General features: G+C 30.9%; 2 protein-coding genes across 2 annotated transcripts in view; one reads left to right on the forward strand and one right to left on the reverse strand.

Moving 5' to 3' along the window:
• Positions 1-216: 216 nt before the first annotated feature.
• On the forward strand, positions 217-591 carry LOC140451700 (ADP-ribose glycohydrolase OARD1-like). Its single transcript, XM_072545543.1, has one exon. It carries the CDS (start codon positions 217-219, stop codon positions 589-591), a length of 375 nt encoding a protein of 124 aa, XP_072401644.1.
• A 10,528-nt stretch (positions 592-11,119) lies between these two features.
• LOC140452425 (uncharacterized) overlaps positions 11,120-20,147 on the reverse strand; it is a 98,404-nt gene continuing 89,376 nt past the window's right edge. The window contains exon 2 of the mRNA XM_072546676.1: positions 11,120-13,112. Within this exon, the coding sequence (XP_072402777.1) occupies positions 11,982-13,091 (1,110 nt within the window). The 5' untranslated portion in view covers positions 13,092-13,112 and the 3' untranslated portion in view covers positions 11,120-11,981. The remainder of the gene's footprint in view (positions 13,113-20,147) is intronic.

The raw sequence follows: 20,147 nt of genomic DNA on the forward strand, positions 1-20,147 counted from the left end.
CATCTTCAGATCGCTAGCGACCAAATGAAGAAACAGTACGATGCCCAAGCCAAAAATGGATGTTTTAAGATGAAGGCCAAAGTCTGGCTCCACAATCCAAAGAAGTGAAAGAGTTGTTTTCCCAAGTTGGAGAAGTTCTGAGAAGATCCGTACTTTATTAAGGAAAACATTAACGATGTTATCTACCGAAAAAGCTAGATTCCGAGCGGAAAACCGATGACAGTCCACCATAACCGGCTGGCGCCATTCAAAGAAGACCACGACGTAGATGAAAAAGTGGAAATCCAAGAAGTACCTAACCTCACCTCAGTAAATCAAGATCTACTAGCACTTCCAGATAACTATTCAATGATCCATATCATTTCGGCCCGTATTAAATGCCAACTACCAGCTACCGGAAAAGCTTTGAAAGTCCAAGATGCATCACGTTACTTTGTCTATCTGGTAACAAAAGACATTGCCCATAACCAACCCAACTACCAAGATTTATGGGAAATATTACACATGCATGAGTCCAACGTGCAAAAATTATCCATGCCAAAGCTAGAATGCCGCCAATTGGAATGGAGGGTTGCCCGAAATATGGTGTAAGAAATCTTTAGAGATACCGAAGTCTAGGTAGAGGTAATAAATTTTCTAAAGAGCTGTGAGTCATTTCGACGCAGAACACAAGTTTACTTCTGAAATGAATTTAAATAATATATAGTTGAATGCTCGAATATATAAATTTTACAACTAAAAGGTAGATATCAAGCACAGTTTTTTTATTAAATCTTGCCCAAGTAATTTCGCTCTCAGAGCATCTTCAAGGGCAGTTCGTCAAACATTGTTGGCTATCCAGCACATCAATAAATGTTATAAACATTTAAATACATTTACACAAAAACTAACACTGGACAAAGTTTAAAAATTTTTCATTTTTAATGATGTGCAATCCAGCACATCAATGAATGACATGAACATTTAAATACATTTACAGACAGTTTTAAAAAATTTTAAACTGTTTATCCTTTGTCTAGTGTTAGTTTTTGTGTAAATGTATTTAAATGTTTATAACATTCATTGATGTGCTAGATAGCCAACAATTTTTGACCAAATGCCCCTGAAGATGCCCTGAGAGTTAAAAGTACTTGGGCAAGATTTAATAAAAAAACTGTCCTCGATATCTGCCTTTTATTTATAAAATTGAAATAAATGTACTAATTATCTTGAAAGTTTCAGCTATCAAATTTCTACTACAAATCTTTTAATAGTGCAGTAAAATTTGAATCTTTTACAATTAATTATGATAGTTTTTAGTTTTAATTGTGAGTTTAGTGACTTTTTAAAAATATTTTGTGCAGTGATATAATTTATTTAAAAGTAAGGTATGCATTTATTTTATTAAATTTTTTATAAATTAAAATTGTATTTATGATGCTATGTTAACTTTAATAATAAAAATGTTGATTTTAAATGGTATATAAAATCTTATCAAAACAAATTATAGCTTTACTGAACAAGTCTTTCTGTGAACTAATTTTTAATTTCTGTTGTTTTAGCAAAGACGTTAAAACATGAGTAGTTTCAGAAAAGTTATTCGTAGCCAAGGACGACAAATTATTTATGTATATATATATATATATATATATATATATATATATATATATACAGATTGAACCAATTTAAAACGGAACATACAATTTAATATATGTCTGTTTGAACTGCATTTGAAATAGTGGACCAATATAAAACTTGGACAAAAATAAATCCATACCCGGTGATAGACATTGTATAAAATATCGTTCAACTATCTGTCTCCTTTAAAGGAAAGAGGAGCTTGCCTTATAGTCGGAGAGATAGAGCCGAAATTTTGAACTGATCAGTAATATGACATGTCTCTATTGGAATATATTCATTGTAACTGGGTTAAGACTTTGCCTTACAGGCGGACGCCCCTCGTGGTACAGGGGGTGGCTATACAGGGATGAAGTTGAAATTTTTTTCGGAAAAATTAACGATCGATAATATGGCTGAAAATTTGCCCAGAGTAAGATCTTGGTATAACTAGACGAAATCCCAAAGGGCGGACGCGAGAGTGGATACATAAGGGGTGGCGGACAGGGGTGAAGTTGCAATTTTTTGGGGAAAAATTAACGATAAGTAATATGTCCGCCATTTTCATGGCTTATTATTTAGCCCCTAAAAACTCTAAATCCAAAAGAGCGGACAGCTGGGTTGGTACAGAGAGCCATAAAACGGGGTCAAATGTACCACTTGCCTGCGCATTTTAGGTCTCGGTAACAATTTTCAAACTGATTTTATTATGATATTTTTATACCGATTGATTTGAAAATTTGTATGCTCACTTCTGTTACTATTCTGAAAAGCGTCAAGTAGAGTTTTCCTCAAAATTTTCCAAAAAAATTTCCGTAAATGAAAATTTTCGTAATTTGTTGAGGTAAAATCTAATTTGTAGAATCCTTTCGATTTTCTGTCAGTTATACCATGATTTTTTTCCAAAAATTTTCAAACGAGTTTTCCGATAAGAAAAAAAAAATTAGAAAAACTTTAAAAATTTCGTCATTTTTCTCACTCTCATTGATGTCATCACATTCATCATCTTCGTCACTTTCACTTTCAATAATATCACATTCATTATCTGCTTCATTTTCAATCACTACTTCTCGAACTGATTCTGGCATCTGAGGTCCACTAAACCATTTGAATTTATATGTTTCATCTTAAAACTCCCAACCATGTTCTTCAACAATCAATTCTGTTGGTACTTTTTTATGAGCATTTGTCCAAATATTTGAAATATAATGGGCTCGCAGTAGATGTTGGTGTAATTCATCTTGACATGGTGATAAGCTTGAAGCATCGAAATTTTTTAGTTTTTTTTAAAGGCTCGTTTACATCATGCAACTTATACTGCCGGTTAAATAGTGAAAATCTGACATATCTTACTTTTCTTTTTGGAATTGTTCTCGTCAGTCCTGTTCCATATAAGTGACATATGAAAGTTTCTAAGGTTTCAAAAACTTCATTACAATCGAAGTCAGTTTCACCAAGTTGGATAAAAGCATCTTGATACTTATTACATTTAGCGCATGCGTCTAGAATTACTGATCTAGATGGAACGCGCATCATTATTATTTTAATATTTTAAAATAATAATGATGCAAAATTAATGTCCAAACAGAATTTGTAAGATTATAATTAACTAATGAAAAAAAATTCAATCAATTTAAAAGTTAAAAAAAATATTGAAAATATCTACAAAGTAAATTTCAAAACTTAAAAAATTGATAATTCCACTATTAAATTGATTTTTATTAATAATTATTTGTAAAATGTTAAAGGAATTCTACAAATTGAATTTTACCTATTGATAAATAGAAATAATATATTTTGTATTTGATTATTAATGTAATAATAAATCAAATTTTTCTTATATCTGAACAACCATTATTTATGTAATATAAATTTAAAAACCTTTTTATTGTAATAAAAAATAAGTAAAATTACTATTTGTTATACAAAAAATATTTAATGGTTAACATTATAAAATTACTTTAATTTAATAAAATATCAAATATCAAACATTTATTCAATTAAAAATTAATTCGTAAAATATTTATATTTAAGAAAAAAATGTGATTTGTAAAGAAAATATGACTTTATTTTGAAAAAAAAACATTATCATAATATCATTTTAAAACTACAAAATATTCTATAAAAGATTCAGACGATGACGTAGAGTTTTATCAAATGTTTTAGAAAAGTTTTTCTAATTTTTTTTTTATCGGAAAAATCGTTTGAAAATTTTTGGAAAAAGATCATGTTATAACTTACAGAAAATCGAAAGGATTCTACAAATTAGATTTTACCTTTAAAAATTACGAAAATTTTCATTTACCGAAATTTTTTTGGAAAATTTTGAGGAAAACTCTACTTGACGCTTCTCAGAATAGTAACAGAAGTGAGCATACACATTTTCAAATCAATTGGTATAAAAATATCATAATAAAATCAGTTTGAAAATTGTTACCGAGACCTAAAATGCGCAGGCAATGCATATTTTATATCTGAACATTATGTAGGTACCCACATTATTGGTTTATTACAATTACTGCAACATATAAGACAAATATTTTGAAATGATTTTGCAATTCTTTTACTGTCACTGCTTTATGACATTACGTTAAAGATTATCAGCTATCATAAAAACTGTGCTTTATATGAGGATTTAATTAGATTTCTGTAGCTGCTTTTGGTGTGCCCCTCAGATACTCTATATTACAAAGGCAAGCACATTACTGTGATTGAGAAAAAAGAAAGTAAAGACGTGTATAGCCAGTCTCACTACTGTACAGATATAGACACGGCTAAATATTATTGGGGCCTTAAAAAGCACAGTATGGTACAACACTCTACATTTTTTTTGAGCTAAAATATTGGCACTGATGACACCGATGAAATCAATATGTGAAGCTTCTTCTTTCTGTTATACCCTCTTCTAACGAAGGTTGGCAAACACTTCTTTAAACTCTTCACTATCTTTTGCAATATGAAATATCTGGTCAACACTGAGGTTAGTCCAATCTCTGATATTCTTAAGCCAAGATTTCTTCTTTCTTCCTAAGCCTTTTCCTTCCTCTACTCTTTCTTGCATGATGATGTGTAGAAAAGAGTATTTACCGTTGTAGGTGTGTGGCCCAGATACGATGTTTTTCTTATTTTAATTGTGTTCATAAGCTTTCTGCCATGTTCAATTTTGTCTTAACACTTTTTCGTTTGAGACTTTTGCAGTCCAAGGAATTTTAAGAATACGCCTATATAGCCATATTTCGAATGCCTCCAATTTTTTTACGGATTTGGCTTTCAGAGTCTAAGTTTCTACCCCATATAGCAGTTGCAACCATACATAACATTCGACGACCCTCAATATAACAATACACAATTTCTTTTTTGTTAATATTGACTTGTATTTTATAAATTATTTTCGAGCTATTTCAATTCTGAGCTTTATCTCTTCATCTTGATCTAACTGTGAGTTTATAATTATTCCGAGGTATTTATACTTGTCGAACCTCTCTAAAGGTTTACCATCCAATATTAGAGGTATGTTGCCGACAGGGGTTTTTGAGATCACCATGTATTTGCTTTTATCTGTATTCACTGTTAGTCCCATCTATTTGCTTTCTTTGTTAATGATTTCCATAAGAATTTATAAATCGTCTAAATTTTCTGCCATGATTGCGGTATCGTTTGCAAATCTTATATTATTAATGATGCTCTCTCCAATACTTACACCTTCAGTTCTTTCCCGTAGTGCTTATTACATTAAATTATTTTCGAGCTATTTCAATTCTGAGCTTTATCTCTTCATCTTGATCTAACTGTGAGTTTACAATTATTCCGAGGTATTTATACTTGTCGAACCTCTCTAAAGGTTTACCCTCCAATATTAGAGGTATGTTGCCGACAGGGGTTTTTGAGATCACCATGTATTTGCTTTTATCTGTATTCACTGTTAGTCCCATCTATTTGCTTTCTTTATTAATGATTTCCATAAGAATTTATAAATCGTCTAAATTTTCTGCCATGATTGCGGTATCGTTTGCAAATCTTATATTATTAATGATGCTCTCTCCAATACTTACACCTTCAGTTCTTTCCCGTAGTGCTCCTGAAATATTAGTTAGCAGTACACATTAAATAATTGTGGAACAGTACGTATCCTTTTCTGACTCCTCTTTGAATTTCTACTTGGTTTTTCTCACTATCTTCCACTCGTAAGACCGCCGTTTGATTGTAGTATACATTTTTGAATAAATTAATATCCTTGGGATCTAGGTGTATGTGTTTTAATGCATGTATGAGTTTACCATATTAAACAACGCTTTTTCAAAATCTATATAACATATGAATACGTTTTTATTATATTCCCAGCATATTTGTTCCCATTCCACCACTAAATCCAAACTGTGTGGTGTTTAATTGTTCTTAACATTTTTTATATATACGCTGTTAAATCACTTTAAGAAGTATTTTAAAGCATGGCTCATGAGGCTAATTAATCGGTATTCATCGCAAGATTTAGGATTACTTTTTTGAGTAAGGGTAAAAAGATAGATTTTAACCATTCATCAGGAATTTGACCGTTGTGGTATATTTTATTAAATAATGTTATAATTATTTAATATATTAAAAATCCTGAATGACGCAAATATAGAGTGTCTAATTTTATAATTAGTTAGACACTCTATATTTGCGTCAGTCCGGATTTTTAATGTTTCTACTGGAATTTCATCAGGACCTGGCGCTTTAACACTTTTTGAGTTTTTAGTTGCCTGTTAAACCTATTAGAATTTGTATAATTTCATTAGTTATGATAATGTTTTACTTTTTTCTTTTCTATTCTGTGAATAAGTTCTTGATTTCTGACAAGTTTGTTATTTTTCTTCTTCTGATAATTGAATATCTCCATTGGAGTTTCTTATAACTTGTGGTATGCTCTTCCGTGTATTACTCGTAATGTCCTTCAATTTCTTATGTAGGTTATGTGTGTCTTGTTTCATATTAAATTCTTCTATTTTTTTGTAATTTTCATCCATACAGCGTTCTTTAGCTTTCTTAATCTCCGTTTTTACTAGTTTCTTCATTTGCTTGTGTTTATCGTTATTTGTATTTATGTATTTTCGTTTTTCTTCTAGGAGTACTGGTCAGTCATCCAGTCTTTTTTGACATTTGGTTCTTTTCTACCCACAAACGTTTCACCAGCGTTAAGTATTGCTGCCTTCATTTCGTTCCAGGCATTGTTTTTTTTTATTGAAACAATAAGAATACACATAATCTACAAGATTTATCAGCATTTTTGCTTTAATCTAATTCTTCTAAGATTGATTGTAAGCTAGATGTCATCTGGTTCATCCTAGCTTTTTTGGCATGAAATGCCCACTTCTTTGTTGAGGCTACACAGCACAGCACTAACTCTGCTTTTCACTAACTGCTCACGTGCTTGTTGTGGCTACAATGCACAACACTAACTAAGCATTGCACAACTTCACACATTATACAAGCTGGAACGGTTTAGTCCTCTTCAGCCTTTGTATCTGGGGTTGGTTGACTAGATGCTAAAGTACTTCGTGGTTGGGATGCTTATGGAGCCTCTCTTCATGTCCCCTGGCGACTTTCTTAATTTCATTTGGAATAGATTCGCCTTTAAGACTTCTACGTAAATCATCATTTCGAGCATACCAACGAGCACCTACAATATTCCTTGGTATTCGGTTCTGGAGCGTTTCTAAATTTCTATAATTGCTTTTTTTTATACAGCCCCATAATTGTAGGCCATAGGTCCACACCGGTTTCAATATCTGTTTGTAAAGCAGTACTTTGTTCAGGATGGAAAGTTGAGAGTACCTACCTATCATCCAATACATATTTTTGTACTTTATCTTCAACTATTCAGTTTTCTTTTTAACATGCTCCTTTAATATCTTTTTTAAAGCTTCTGTAGATGCTAGTGCAATTGCTTTATTTATTTGTTTTGGACATTTTTCACCCTCAAACTTAGACAAATCTAGTCTCAACTTTTCTTTTTTCTGCTATTTTTTCATTTTAATGTTAACGTTGGCAAGAAGTAAATTGTGGTTGGAGTCTCCATCAGCACTAGGATATGTTTTTACGCTTTTAATTCCATTTTTAAATCTTTTGTCAACAAGAAATAATTTTTTTAACGTTCCATTTATTTACAATCTATAATCATAATTACAATAAGCAAATTGTTTATTTAAATTTCAAGAGACTTGCAGGGTGTTGCAGGGACTTACTGTCCAGTGACAATAATCTATTAAATCATAATTTTAGTAACAAAATTATTTGTGGCTCTCTAATATATGTGTATAATAAATTAAAACATTTTTGAAAATTTAAAATTTAAAATCTTCTTTGACAGTCTTCATTTGAAGATCGCGAATAATGTACTCATTGGGCATGTACCACGGTGAATTTGTGATAATGCGAAAGGTCTTCGATGGGAATATCTCGAAGATGTCGATATTGGATCTCAACGCAGTTCCCCACAGTTGGATTCCATAGCTTCACTGACTTGTATACTAGAATTGTATTGTACAAATTCAGTTGTAACCTTTTTCCTATTTTTTTACTGAGTTTCAGACCTAACTGTTCATGAATATGTTTTTCTTCCACGTTAATCTGCACTCCAAGTACATACCTAGGTATTTTACATCATCCTTTTGTTGTAGTACTTGGTTATTTAATTAGACGGTTGGGCATGTACCTTTTCGATTAGTGAACGTTATATGTACTGACTTGCTATCGTTTACTTTAATTCGCCATGTTTGTAAGCAAGTCTTTATTTTATCGGGAATGGTTTGGAGCAGTTGTCAGATAATGTACAGGTTTGAGTGAACTTCTTGTAAAACCTTCTCTACCCATTCTACAAAGCAGATCTTTCTACAAGTCAAAACATCATCACAGCCACATATGCAGACGACACAGCAATCATTGCAGTTCACTTAAAAAATGCAATCGTTTTGGTTTCTCATCAGATTATTTTAGTTGTCTCCTGGTGCACTCCATGTATGAAGTCTACTTGGTGGTAGGTAATTGATAAAAGGTATTTGTGATGACTAATTCTTTCTCTTGACAATATTGAATTTATCGGTCTCGTCTTTCGTGTTTTATTCCTAGACCATAATGTTGACTTCATGTTTTTTTATGAGTCTCGATAAATATACATTAAATTTGCCATATTTCACAGAATTAGTCGTGGGCGTGATTTTGGCGAGAGTAAAACTATATCGAAATAAAACACTTTTTAATTTTTATTAAATAACATTCATTTGATTATATTACTAGATACTAAATACATATTTTTACAACGTATACCTAAGCAATAAGAGATTTTAGACGCGTAGATCATATAGTTGGTATTTTTAGATATTGCACATCAAAAAGAGATCAAAACATTCTCGAAAGAGAGTCCAATCAGATTATCACCACACTTTTAATGTTTGTGTTTGTCACTAGGTTATTTGTACATTCACAGTTTATTCAAAGAAATAATAATTTTATAAAAAAAGGTGTTATAATAAATAGGAACTATTGGAAAAGTCGTAATAAGGTGTTTAACTAATAAATCAAATTATTTCTAGTAGCTTTGTAAAGTTAATATTGACTTTACACTGTATATTTAACTATGAAGAGTAGTTTGCGAAATCCCTGGAAGAAGGTTAAGTTTTTTATTAATTAATTAATTCATTCTCTCTGACATTTTTCCTATGTTGGGTCATATTCTCTGGTGTTAATTCTTTTTACATTCTTTCGATCTTGGATCGTACTAAGTATTTTTGTGCTGAATCTGCATTCACTGATCTTCGGTTTTTTAACTGTCCAACATGTGCCTTACGTCACATGTTTTTACAAAAGTCTTCTTAATAGAATACACATGTTTTACATGCAGTTAAAACGACGCAACCAAAATCAATAACAAACTCCTGTATATATCCGATGAAATATTATAGACAAGGCGAAATGCTCGGAATCATTAGGAAAAATATTCCCATGAATTTTTTTACATAATGACTTTCATGAGATACACCAAAATAAGGTTCAAGAGGTCGCTCTGGCGAATAGCTCGATCCGGGTAACATTTTTTAAATTTTTTGGATCAGTCTGGGTAAAATAGGTCTCTTATAATTTTTCTGTATACTTGATCGTTTTCGAGTTATAAACACAAGTAAGAAATATTATTTTTGAGTCCACCAAGGACCTAAATTCAAGATTCAACTTCTACCATTTCCCGATAAATATATTAAACTTATTTCATTTTAAAGCATTGTTTTTTAATCGTTAATGAAGCGCTTATGACAGTATGACAGGACGGGCACTTATGATGCAGCGTTTATAAAAAAGAGAAACAAGATAATATATAGCATACATTTTGCTGGTTTGAATTCTCATTGTACAAATGAGCGCCCATCCGCATGAGCGCATTAACAATTAAAAAATAATGTTTTAAAATAAAATAAACTCATAATTTTTATCCGCAGCTGACAGAAAAAGGCTTGAACTTTAGAGAAAACTTACAAAAGATCTTTTTTGTTCATACTGATCCAAAAAATTAAAAAAATACATATACTAGTCAAAAAAATTTATTGTTACATTTTGTTTAAAAAAAAAATTCTTTAAAAAAAATTGATCAATTTTTGCCAGGGCGACCTATTAGACCTTATTTTGGGGTATTTCAGGAAAGTGAATATGCAAAAAACTGATCGATGATCGAAACATAGGGAAGAGCGCTCTCTCCATTTTGTAAGCTATTCTAATGGAATACAATAGCGAGACTGTTAAGGGAAGGTTTTTACTGCCTTGGCGACGACCTGGCAATCGTGATCTAAGAACGTTTTTGTAAAAACCATCTTGATGATGACACAGACGACCTGAGAGGTGGACAACTGGTGTTGTCCTACTAATAATGAGGACCTAATGTTTAACACCAACAAACTGCAATTGCCACCTTTATTAAAATAAGATCACTGCAAGGACTATTTTCATCAGTGTACAGGAAAGTGAAAAGTGAAGATTCCGTTTATAAGTCAGGTCATATACTCAGATGCAGAAGGTTTCAATGCCTCTTGGAAGATGTAAGTAGCTGTGTGGAAAAAATGGGGTGAGGTCCAAGAATTAACCTCTGCTTCATATAGTTCATAGCCGGTAACCAGTTAAAGTTCAGTTACTAAGTGTGACAAAACACCATCTAGGGCTGTTCGACTGCGCAATGACATTCAAAAGCGTGCATCAAAGGCAAGAGTCAGACAAATTTACAGCAGATTTGCTGCCAGGCTGAATGGTTATAAGAATAATGGTGTAAATGATGACTGGACACTATAGGCTGAAAAAGCATTTGAGTTATAGAGATTTAACAGTAGAGACTTTTTGCCGCTCCCGGTCCTCTGTAAAAGATAAACAGATTGCTTTGCACGTCTTATACCACTGTAAAGATCTTGCAAGATAATCCAGAACTCGGGGGGAAAAATCCGTATCAGGCTATACGCTCAGTGGCTACACAGCATATATATATATATATATATATATATATATATATATAAACTCATCACAAGGTCAGACTAAATGACGAACACTTTACTGATAAAGACAAGCAAAAAGATATCTGTAAAGGTTGCACTGTATAGTATAAAAAAAAATAAATAATAAAAAGTACTGCTACAGTAAGATGAAGATAGATAAGATAGATACAATAAAATAAAAGCATCTAAATTGTGGATATAGAGAGGTATACCAGTAAACTGCAATATCTTGGACACCTTATGTAGAGGAATAAGTATCAACTTCTGCAGAATATCATCCAAGAACATATTGTGGAAAGACGAGTGGGTATAGGTGGAAAGAAAAATGTCATGGGTGGTTTGATTGCAGCTCCATTAAATATTTCGTACACCTATAAGGTTAAAATTCCTGTGATGGTGACCGAATTTCAAAACAAAGATAAAACCTGAAGAAAAAGAAGTTGTCCATACTTATTCATAAATACAATCTTTTAGAAGCTTTTTATATTTTTATTATATTTTGAACTCTAAAATATTTTTCCTTCTTATCGAGCTAATACTGTGATGAATGAAAAGTATTTAGAAATGTTACACACTTAGTTAATTGTAACATATCCAGAACTTTTGATTCACAGTCATTGGTTCTACTATTTGGTTCCAGTAGGGCTGAGTAAGATATTGGTACACAAACCCTCATAGTTAAATTTGGTCTTAATGGTTGTCTAAATTATGCCCACCTACAGAAGTAAACGTTAAATTTGTGACATTTAAAAAATGATTTATCTTTTTTCTTTTCATGTTTTACTGAATGTACAAATATACTTATGAAAAGACACAAACTTTAAAATTACAAAATATTTTATGACGTATTTTATAAAGATTTTACACTTAATATATAGGTCACAATAATTTTGATGAATATACAGGGACAGTCATAGGAGGCCGGATGAAGGGACTGATAAAGTGATGAATATTCCTATCAGCTGAATAAGAAGCATTTGTTGGTCCTTGTGAAGTGCTCGATAAGCAATCTGATTCAATACAATTTCCGCTATTTTCGTGCAGTTTTCTCATGTGCTTCTTTAAATCGAAATTTCGGCAAAAGCCTTTCCCACAGACTCGACAGGTGAAAGGCTTCTTATCATTATGCGTGTGCATATGAAAAGTGAGGTTGTAAATTTGGTGAAAGGCTTTGGAACATACAGAACATTTATAAGCTTTTTCTCCACTATGCGTGAGTTTATGATTCTTGTAGTTTCCTTTTTGGTGGAAACCCTTTCCACAAAACTCACAGATGAAAGGTTTGTATCCAGCATGTATACGTGCATGCGTGTTAAGTGTTGAAGACCTGTTGAAGGCTTTTCCACATGTATGACACTTGTGAGGTTTTTCAGACGTGTGGATAATTTTGTGTCTACAGAGGGTGGAGGCCTGTCTAAAACCTTTTCCGCAAATCTTACAGACAAATGGTCTAGCTCCTGTATGGACCGGCATATGCCTAGTAAGGTTGTAATGAGCATTGAAGACTTTTCCACATTCGCCACATTCAAAACTTTTCTGCTTCGGTGTTAGCACGGGCGAACTCACATTTGAAGAGGACGTAGTTTTTGACTGTACTGCAACAGGACTTGTTTTAACTTGGTTAAAGTGGAGGGATAAAGGATTCACTGAAGGACTGCTACCAGTTTGTTCGGAAGGTTCTTGGACTACTGACGAACTGTATACAGATACCGATCCTAACATCAGTTGACTAGGGTGATAATAGACTAAAGGGTAATTCTGTAGAAAATCTGGGGAACGAAGTACATTGGGAACATATTTTTTAAAGGCTGATTCGAATGCCGAGCTCTGGGGTAGGTTAAGTATATTATCCTTTCCTCGTTCGGGATCCGATTTTCTTAATTTATTATCCGGTTCCATGATTTTTGCTATTGAAAAATTTAACGTCCTTGCTGGTGAAGATGGAGGCTTCTGCTGTTGCAGACAAATGTTAGTGGATATTTCGGCCATCGTTAAATATTTGATGATTTCCTGCAACAAAAAAATATAATTAATAAAATACTTCACTATTAATACTATATACATTTTAAAAATATATTTTAGCATAAACGAGGAAATGATTGAGAAAATTATTCCGGAGAACAAAATTATAAAAGTCTTTAACAGAAATATATATATATATATATATATATATATATATATATATATATATATGTAAAAGTAAACCTATGTTTATTTTAAGTGAAACAGCAGGGCTTAGTTATTTTTAGTTATTTAAAGTTTTAGGTTGTATGACTGTTTAAGTTTTATTGACATTGACATATTGTAAATTGTATGGTACAATTGTCAAATTACTTAATGGCGTAAAAAATAGCATTGTTCTTGATTCTCTTTTTAGGTTTGTATATTTGTTAAGTTATTTTAGTTATGTTATTATTGTTAATAATTTATATTGTAGAATTTTAACGATAATAAAGTCTTTTTAGACGAATTCAAACTGCTATCTCTTCACATGAATAAGGGTATGATATTACACTTATAAATCAAGAACTTAAGCTGATAAAAAAAAATATAGTGATAACTATAAATTTCCAAGCCGTTATTTGGATAAAACGATATTTAAGAATAAATTTTACATCAATGAGAATTTGCATGGCTATAGAAGCAAACAGTAGTGATAGTAAGAAAAATGTATATAAATTTAAGTGGCTGCAGCCAACAGGGTCCCGTTTTTATTATGAAATCCCCTTTGAAAAATAACTTCAAATTGATCATTCTGAACTATTTCATCTGAAAAAAGTGAAGAATATATTAACATCTATAAAAACAAGAGGATCCTTTAGAACATGTACTATAGCATTAGAAGACAATTTGAAGGAGATTTATTTTGATTCAGATGGTGATGTGGTTTATCAAAGTCAAAGGCAATATGCCGTTTAAAGCAAAAATATAAAAAGGTAACAAAAGAAAACAAATCAAATGATATTAAATATATTAATAATATTGCTATACAGGAGACATTAAATGAAACAGTAACTGAACAAAAAAACTAGATTTGCTGCCATTGATCAAATTAAAAGTATTCCTAAATGATAAAGAATTATGTGGAGTTTATGACCCAGGCTCAAATGTTACTCTTCTGAATTCGAAGGTGGCAAGGAAGTTAGGATTAGATATTCAAGAAGATAGGAATATGTTTAAAACGATAAATGGCAGAACAAATTTTACAGGAAAACTAATTGCAAAACTGAAAATTAATAAAATTGAGAAAAATATTAATCTTTTTGTAATTAATGATGAATATTTTGAGTACGATATTCTACTCGGATTAGATTCTATTTTAAATTTTCAAATGAAACAAGATTTTGATTTAGAGATTTATCAAAGATTATACGGAAAAATTGAAGAAAAAATCGAAAAATTTAATTATAATATTAATATTACAGAATACTCCATAAACTTTAATGAGGGAATTCCCACAGAACTTTTTGAAGCAAAATTACAACATTTATTGTCATATCAGAAAAATAAAATAGAAATATTACTAAATAAATATGACAATATTTTTGCAAAACATAAATTTGACATTGGGCAGGTTCAAAATAATGAAGCTCAAATTAAACTTTTAGAACATAAATTTGTTGCAAAAAGACCCTATAGATGCTCGATAGAAGACCAAAAAGAGATAGAATTTCAAATAGGACAATTATTAAAAGCAAATTTAATAGAAGAATCATCTTCACCTTTTGCAGCACCTGTTACATTGGCTTTTAAAAAAGATGAAGGATCTAAAACAAGATTGTGCATTGACTTTCGTGAGTTAAACAAATTAATTATTCCTGAACCCCAACCTTTTCCTTTAATTGACGAGATTTTGACCAAAACAAGGAATGCTAGGTTCTTTACTACTTTAGATATAAATTCTGCTTTTTGGTGTATTCCTGTTCGGATAAAAGATAAATACAAGACAGCCTTCGTTACCCAAAGTGGTCATTGGCAATGGAAATGCTTAAAGCAGAATAAGCTTTTGGGCTTAAAACATCTCCCGCAATATTTCAAAGAATTTTAAGTAATATTATCAGGAAGCATAATTTAAATTCATTTTGTATAAACTACATAGATGACATTTTAATATTCTCATTATCATTTGAAGAACACTTAGACCATATAGAAAGACTTATGAAAGCAATTATTGAAGAGGGATTTAGGCTCAAACTTCTAAAATGTAATTTTGCAAGAGAAGAGGTTAAATATTTGGGACACATTGTGGGACACAATTCAGTTCGTCCGTTACATGATAATTTAATATCGATCAGAGATTTTCCAGCACCAGACACGAGAAAAAAAGTAAGACAGTTTTTGGGAAAAGTAAATTTTTACCACAAATATATAAAAGATTCAGCTAGGTTATTAGAGCCACTACATAATTTACTTAGAAAAGATATCAAATTCCACTGGTCTTTAAGCTGCCAAACAGCTTTTGATAGGGTAAAGAATATCCTCTGTTCTGAACCTATACTAGCCATTTTTAACCCAAATGCTCCTACAACTATATATACAGATGCTAGTGTTCTAGGAATTGGTGCGGTTCTGAAACAAAAACAAAGAGATGGAGAAATGAAACCCGTAGCATACTTTTCAAAAAAATTGAACAAATATCAAAAAAATAAAAAGGCTATTTTTTTAGAATGCCTGGCAATTAAAGAAGCAATAAAATTTTGGCAATACTGGCTAATGGGATGAAAATTTCTCGTTATTACTGATCATAAACCCCTTGAGGGAAGAGAACTTCGTACAAGACCAGATGAAGAATTAGGAGATATGACACATTTTCTTTCACAATTTGACTTCGACATTAAATATGAACCTGGAAAAGAAAATGTAGAAGCAGACTGCCTTTCTAGAAACCCAGTGTTGGAAAATATGAAAAATGCAGAAACATTCATAAAAACAGTAAACCTAGTCACATTAACTGAGATAAAACAAGACCAAAATAATAATCGACAAGTTATAGATACAATGAGAGGAACAATTTTGAACCAAGATATATTTTATAAATTAAGGAAGAATGAAAAAAGAATAATTTTATCCAAAGATTTTGGAAAAGAGTTAATAACAAAAGTTCACAAATTTTATGGTCATATTTGTGCTGGTAAAGTAACAAACAAAATTAGAAATTTTTACTACATTAAGAATATAGATTCACTAGCAAAGGATATCTGTCAAAAATGCGAGATCTGCTGTAAAAATAAAACAAGAATCGGTCCAAAATATGGTCTTCTGTCACAATTGGGTCCAGCAAAAGAACCTTTTCAGATAATGTCCTTAGATACAATAGGAGGATTTGGTGGCAATCGTTCGACAAAAAAATACCTCCACTTACTTGTAGATCACTTCACCAGATATGCGTTTGCAATTACTTCTAAAAATCAGACCACAGATGATTTCATAAAATTAATCGCCAAAATTCAAGATAAACACCCCATAAAAACATTATTAACAGATCAGTATCCAGGAATTAATTCCAAAATATTTAGAAATCATATGAAACATTTAAATATTCAATTAATTTTTACAGCAGTAGACTGTCCATTCTCGAATGGATTAAATGAAAGACTTAATCAGACATTAGTTAACAGAATAAGATGCAAACAAAATGAAACTAGAATTCGAGCATGGACAAAAATAGCTGAAGAATGTATAGAGGAATACAATAAAACAGATCATTCTGTAACCGGATATAGCCCAGAATATTTGCTTTTTGGAAAAGCAGATCCGATTGTTCCCGAGGAACTGTGTGAGACAACAAATGTATCAAAAGATAAAGAAATAGCCTATAAAAATTCGGTACGACATCATGAATATAATAAAAAACTGTATGACAAAAATAGAAAATCCTATGAATTCAAAGAGGGAGATTGGGCATATGTAGAAAATAAATCAAAACTAAATAGAAAAAAACTTGACGAAGTAAGAGTAGGTCCATTTCAAATAAAAAAACAAATTTCAAATACATTATATGAAGTAGATATTGGATACAAAAAGAATGATATGAATTATTTCCATATTTCAAAATTGATGCCTTGTGATAAACCATATACTTAGATGGTTTATCATACCTTTTTGGTAGGGAGATGTAAAAGTAAACCTATGTTTATTTTAAGTGAAACAGCAGGGCTTAGTTATTTTTAGTTATTTAAAGTTTTAGGTTGTATGACTGTTTAAGTTTTATTGACATTGACATATTGTAAATTGTATGGTACAATTGTCAAATTACTTAATGGCGTAAAAAATAGCATTGTTCTTGATTCTCTTTTTAGGTTTGTATATTTGTTAAGTTATTTTAGTTATGTTATTATTGTTAATAATTTATATTGTAGAATTTTAACGATAATAAACTCTTTTTAGACGAATTCAAACTGCTATCTCTTCACATGAATAAGGGTATGATATTACACTTATATATATATATATATATATATATATATATATATATATATATATATATATATATATATATATATAGAAAAACTGGTAGGATTATCGAGCGAAATGTAAACAATTTATTGTAATGGTGTATCGGGTATGCGGTCTGTTATTTGAAAGGAAAACTCTTTTTTCTTTTATTTCTCTATATTTCGCTGATTTTGTCAGCTTCATCAGGAGACAACTAAAATATGGTTAAAATTTGTATAAATAAAAGGTAAGAATAAACAATGCATTACTTACAGATTTAGAGTTTAAAATATTTGAACATGTTCTTGTACATAATAATTGTTCAAAACAGTACTGACAATATTGGTTAAAAGCACCTAGGTCACTAGTAATTAAATATAAAAAGCAAACACAAACAACCAAGAAACAATTAAAACACAAAATTACATATTAAAAATATACAGGGTGATTTAAAATATAATTGTAAACAGAAAAATTATTTTAACATACTAAGAATATTAGAGTAGATATTGCTCAACTGTCCCGTATTTGCCTTGTAATTTACTGCATATTTTTCTCTATTAATATGACACATTTCTAAAAACAATCTTTTTTTGTAATTATTCTCTTGCTGTAGAACCCTGACATTTGAGTAGTCAAATTGATGCCCAGTTTTTAAGTAATGGTCAACTGCCGCACATGTATTCTTCTTTTTTGTGCAGTCACTTTTGTGCTGTGTGACCTTTTGTTTTAGCCATTGAGAAGTTTGGCCAACATAACAGCTCTAACAATCCAAACAAGGCAGTTTGTAGATAACATTAGTTTTATTTACAGTACAGAAGTTGTTAACTGTTTTATTAATGGTAGTTTTTTTATATTGGATTGTTTGTACTGCTCCGATATTAGTGGGACCGTCAAAAATGTCTGAGATAAACATCAATTTTTTAATGATATGTTTTGGGTATCCATTATTTTCAAAGATGTTTAACAGCAAATTTAAGTTTCTGTTTTTTGTGTCTTTTTAAATAGAAACTTTTTAATTCTTGATTTGTCGGTCTGTTATAAATAAAACACTTAATTATTGCTTAAAGGTTTCGGCTATTTGCCATTTTCAATAAGCACTTTAATTATTTACCATTGCATAACACGCAATTATATTTTAATGTCTATTTGGTGGTTTCACATGGAATGCAGAAATGGTATCTGGCCCTCAAATACATGTAGCAGGTACTTTAAAATACGAGTTGTTCAGGATCGTATTTTAAACATCTGCCATGGTAAATTTAAAAAACAACTCAATTTATTACATTGTGATACATATTGGAAAGATATTTGATGTCAGTCTTATTATTGATGAAATTTAGATCTTTTTTAAGTGATTTATCTCCAATATGCATCTTTGTAGTTTTGTTCTTTTTCCAAAATCTGTCTATTTTCAAAATCAAAAGAGTGGCTATTTTTCAGAGAATTCTTAGCTAAGGCTCCTGTGTTTAATTTGTTAATTTGTACACTACGTTGGTGTGCAACGACCCTTCTGTGCAGATATTAGTGTGTATCCAATATATGTTGACTTGCAGGCTTTACTCTTGATGACTATTTAAATATACCACAGGAAAATATCCCGTGTTTTAGTTTTTAGCTAGTAAACTTTAATGAAGTTGACTAAGCTATTACAGAAATAAAAAATTTAACACAAAATTATTAAAACAATTAAAAATATAATTGTTCAACCTCTAACAACTTTAATAAACCAATCAATATCTTGCAATACTTATCCACAAGTTTTCAAAACTGCAAAGGTAGTACCTCTGTTTAAGAATAAAGGCTCTATTGATGATTATAACAATTATCGACCCATTTCTTTGTTGCCCATCTTATCAAAAGTTTATGAACGAATTTTAAAAAATCAAATTAATCTACATTTTGAATCTAATAAACTATTTGCCATAAACCAGTACTGATTCCGAAAAAATAAAACTACAACTTTAGCTATTGATCATTTCACTAGCAATATTTTGGAAGGTTTTGAAAAATATCTTGATACTCTTGCATCGTTTTTAGATCTTAAAGGCTTTCGATTGTATCACACATAGTATTCTGCTTAGAAAACTTCCTTTTTATAATTTTCATAGTGATGCTATTCAACTAATTGATTCATATCTATCAAATCGTGATCAATACGTTCACTTCAACCAGTGTGATTCTCAAAAACAATCTCTGTTGTTTGGTGTCCTTCAAGGCTCGGTTTTGGGTCCAGTATTATTTCTTATCTATATTAATGATCTAGTGTACTCACAAAATGAAACAGTTAACACTGTTTTATTTGCTGATGACACTACTTTCTATGCAAGCTATCACCCTTCTGAATTCGACGCCCTTGATTACCAAACATCTGAAAAAAACTTATTCAATAATTGGTTTTTAACTAACCATCTCTCTTTGAACAACTCTAAATCACAAGATGTTAATTTAACATTAAGAAATAACACTTGTGTTGAAAACGTTGCTCTACCACAATGTGTAACCGGAGCGAAGTTTCTGGGGATATATTTGGATGCAGGATTAACCTGGGAACAACATATAGTTAATCTATCGAAAAAGCTTTCCCGACAACTTTTCCTCTTCAGGAAC

This window comes from Diabrotica undecimpunctata, chromosome 10 (assembly GCF_040954645.1).
Source record: "Diabrotica undecimpunctata isolate CICGRU chromosome 10, icDiaUnde3, whole genome shotgun sequence".
Taxonomy (NCBI): Eukaryota; Metazoa; Arthropoda; class Insecta; order Coleoptera; family Chrysomelidae; genus Diabrotica; species Diabrotica undecimpunctata.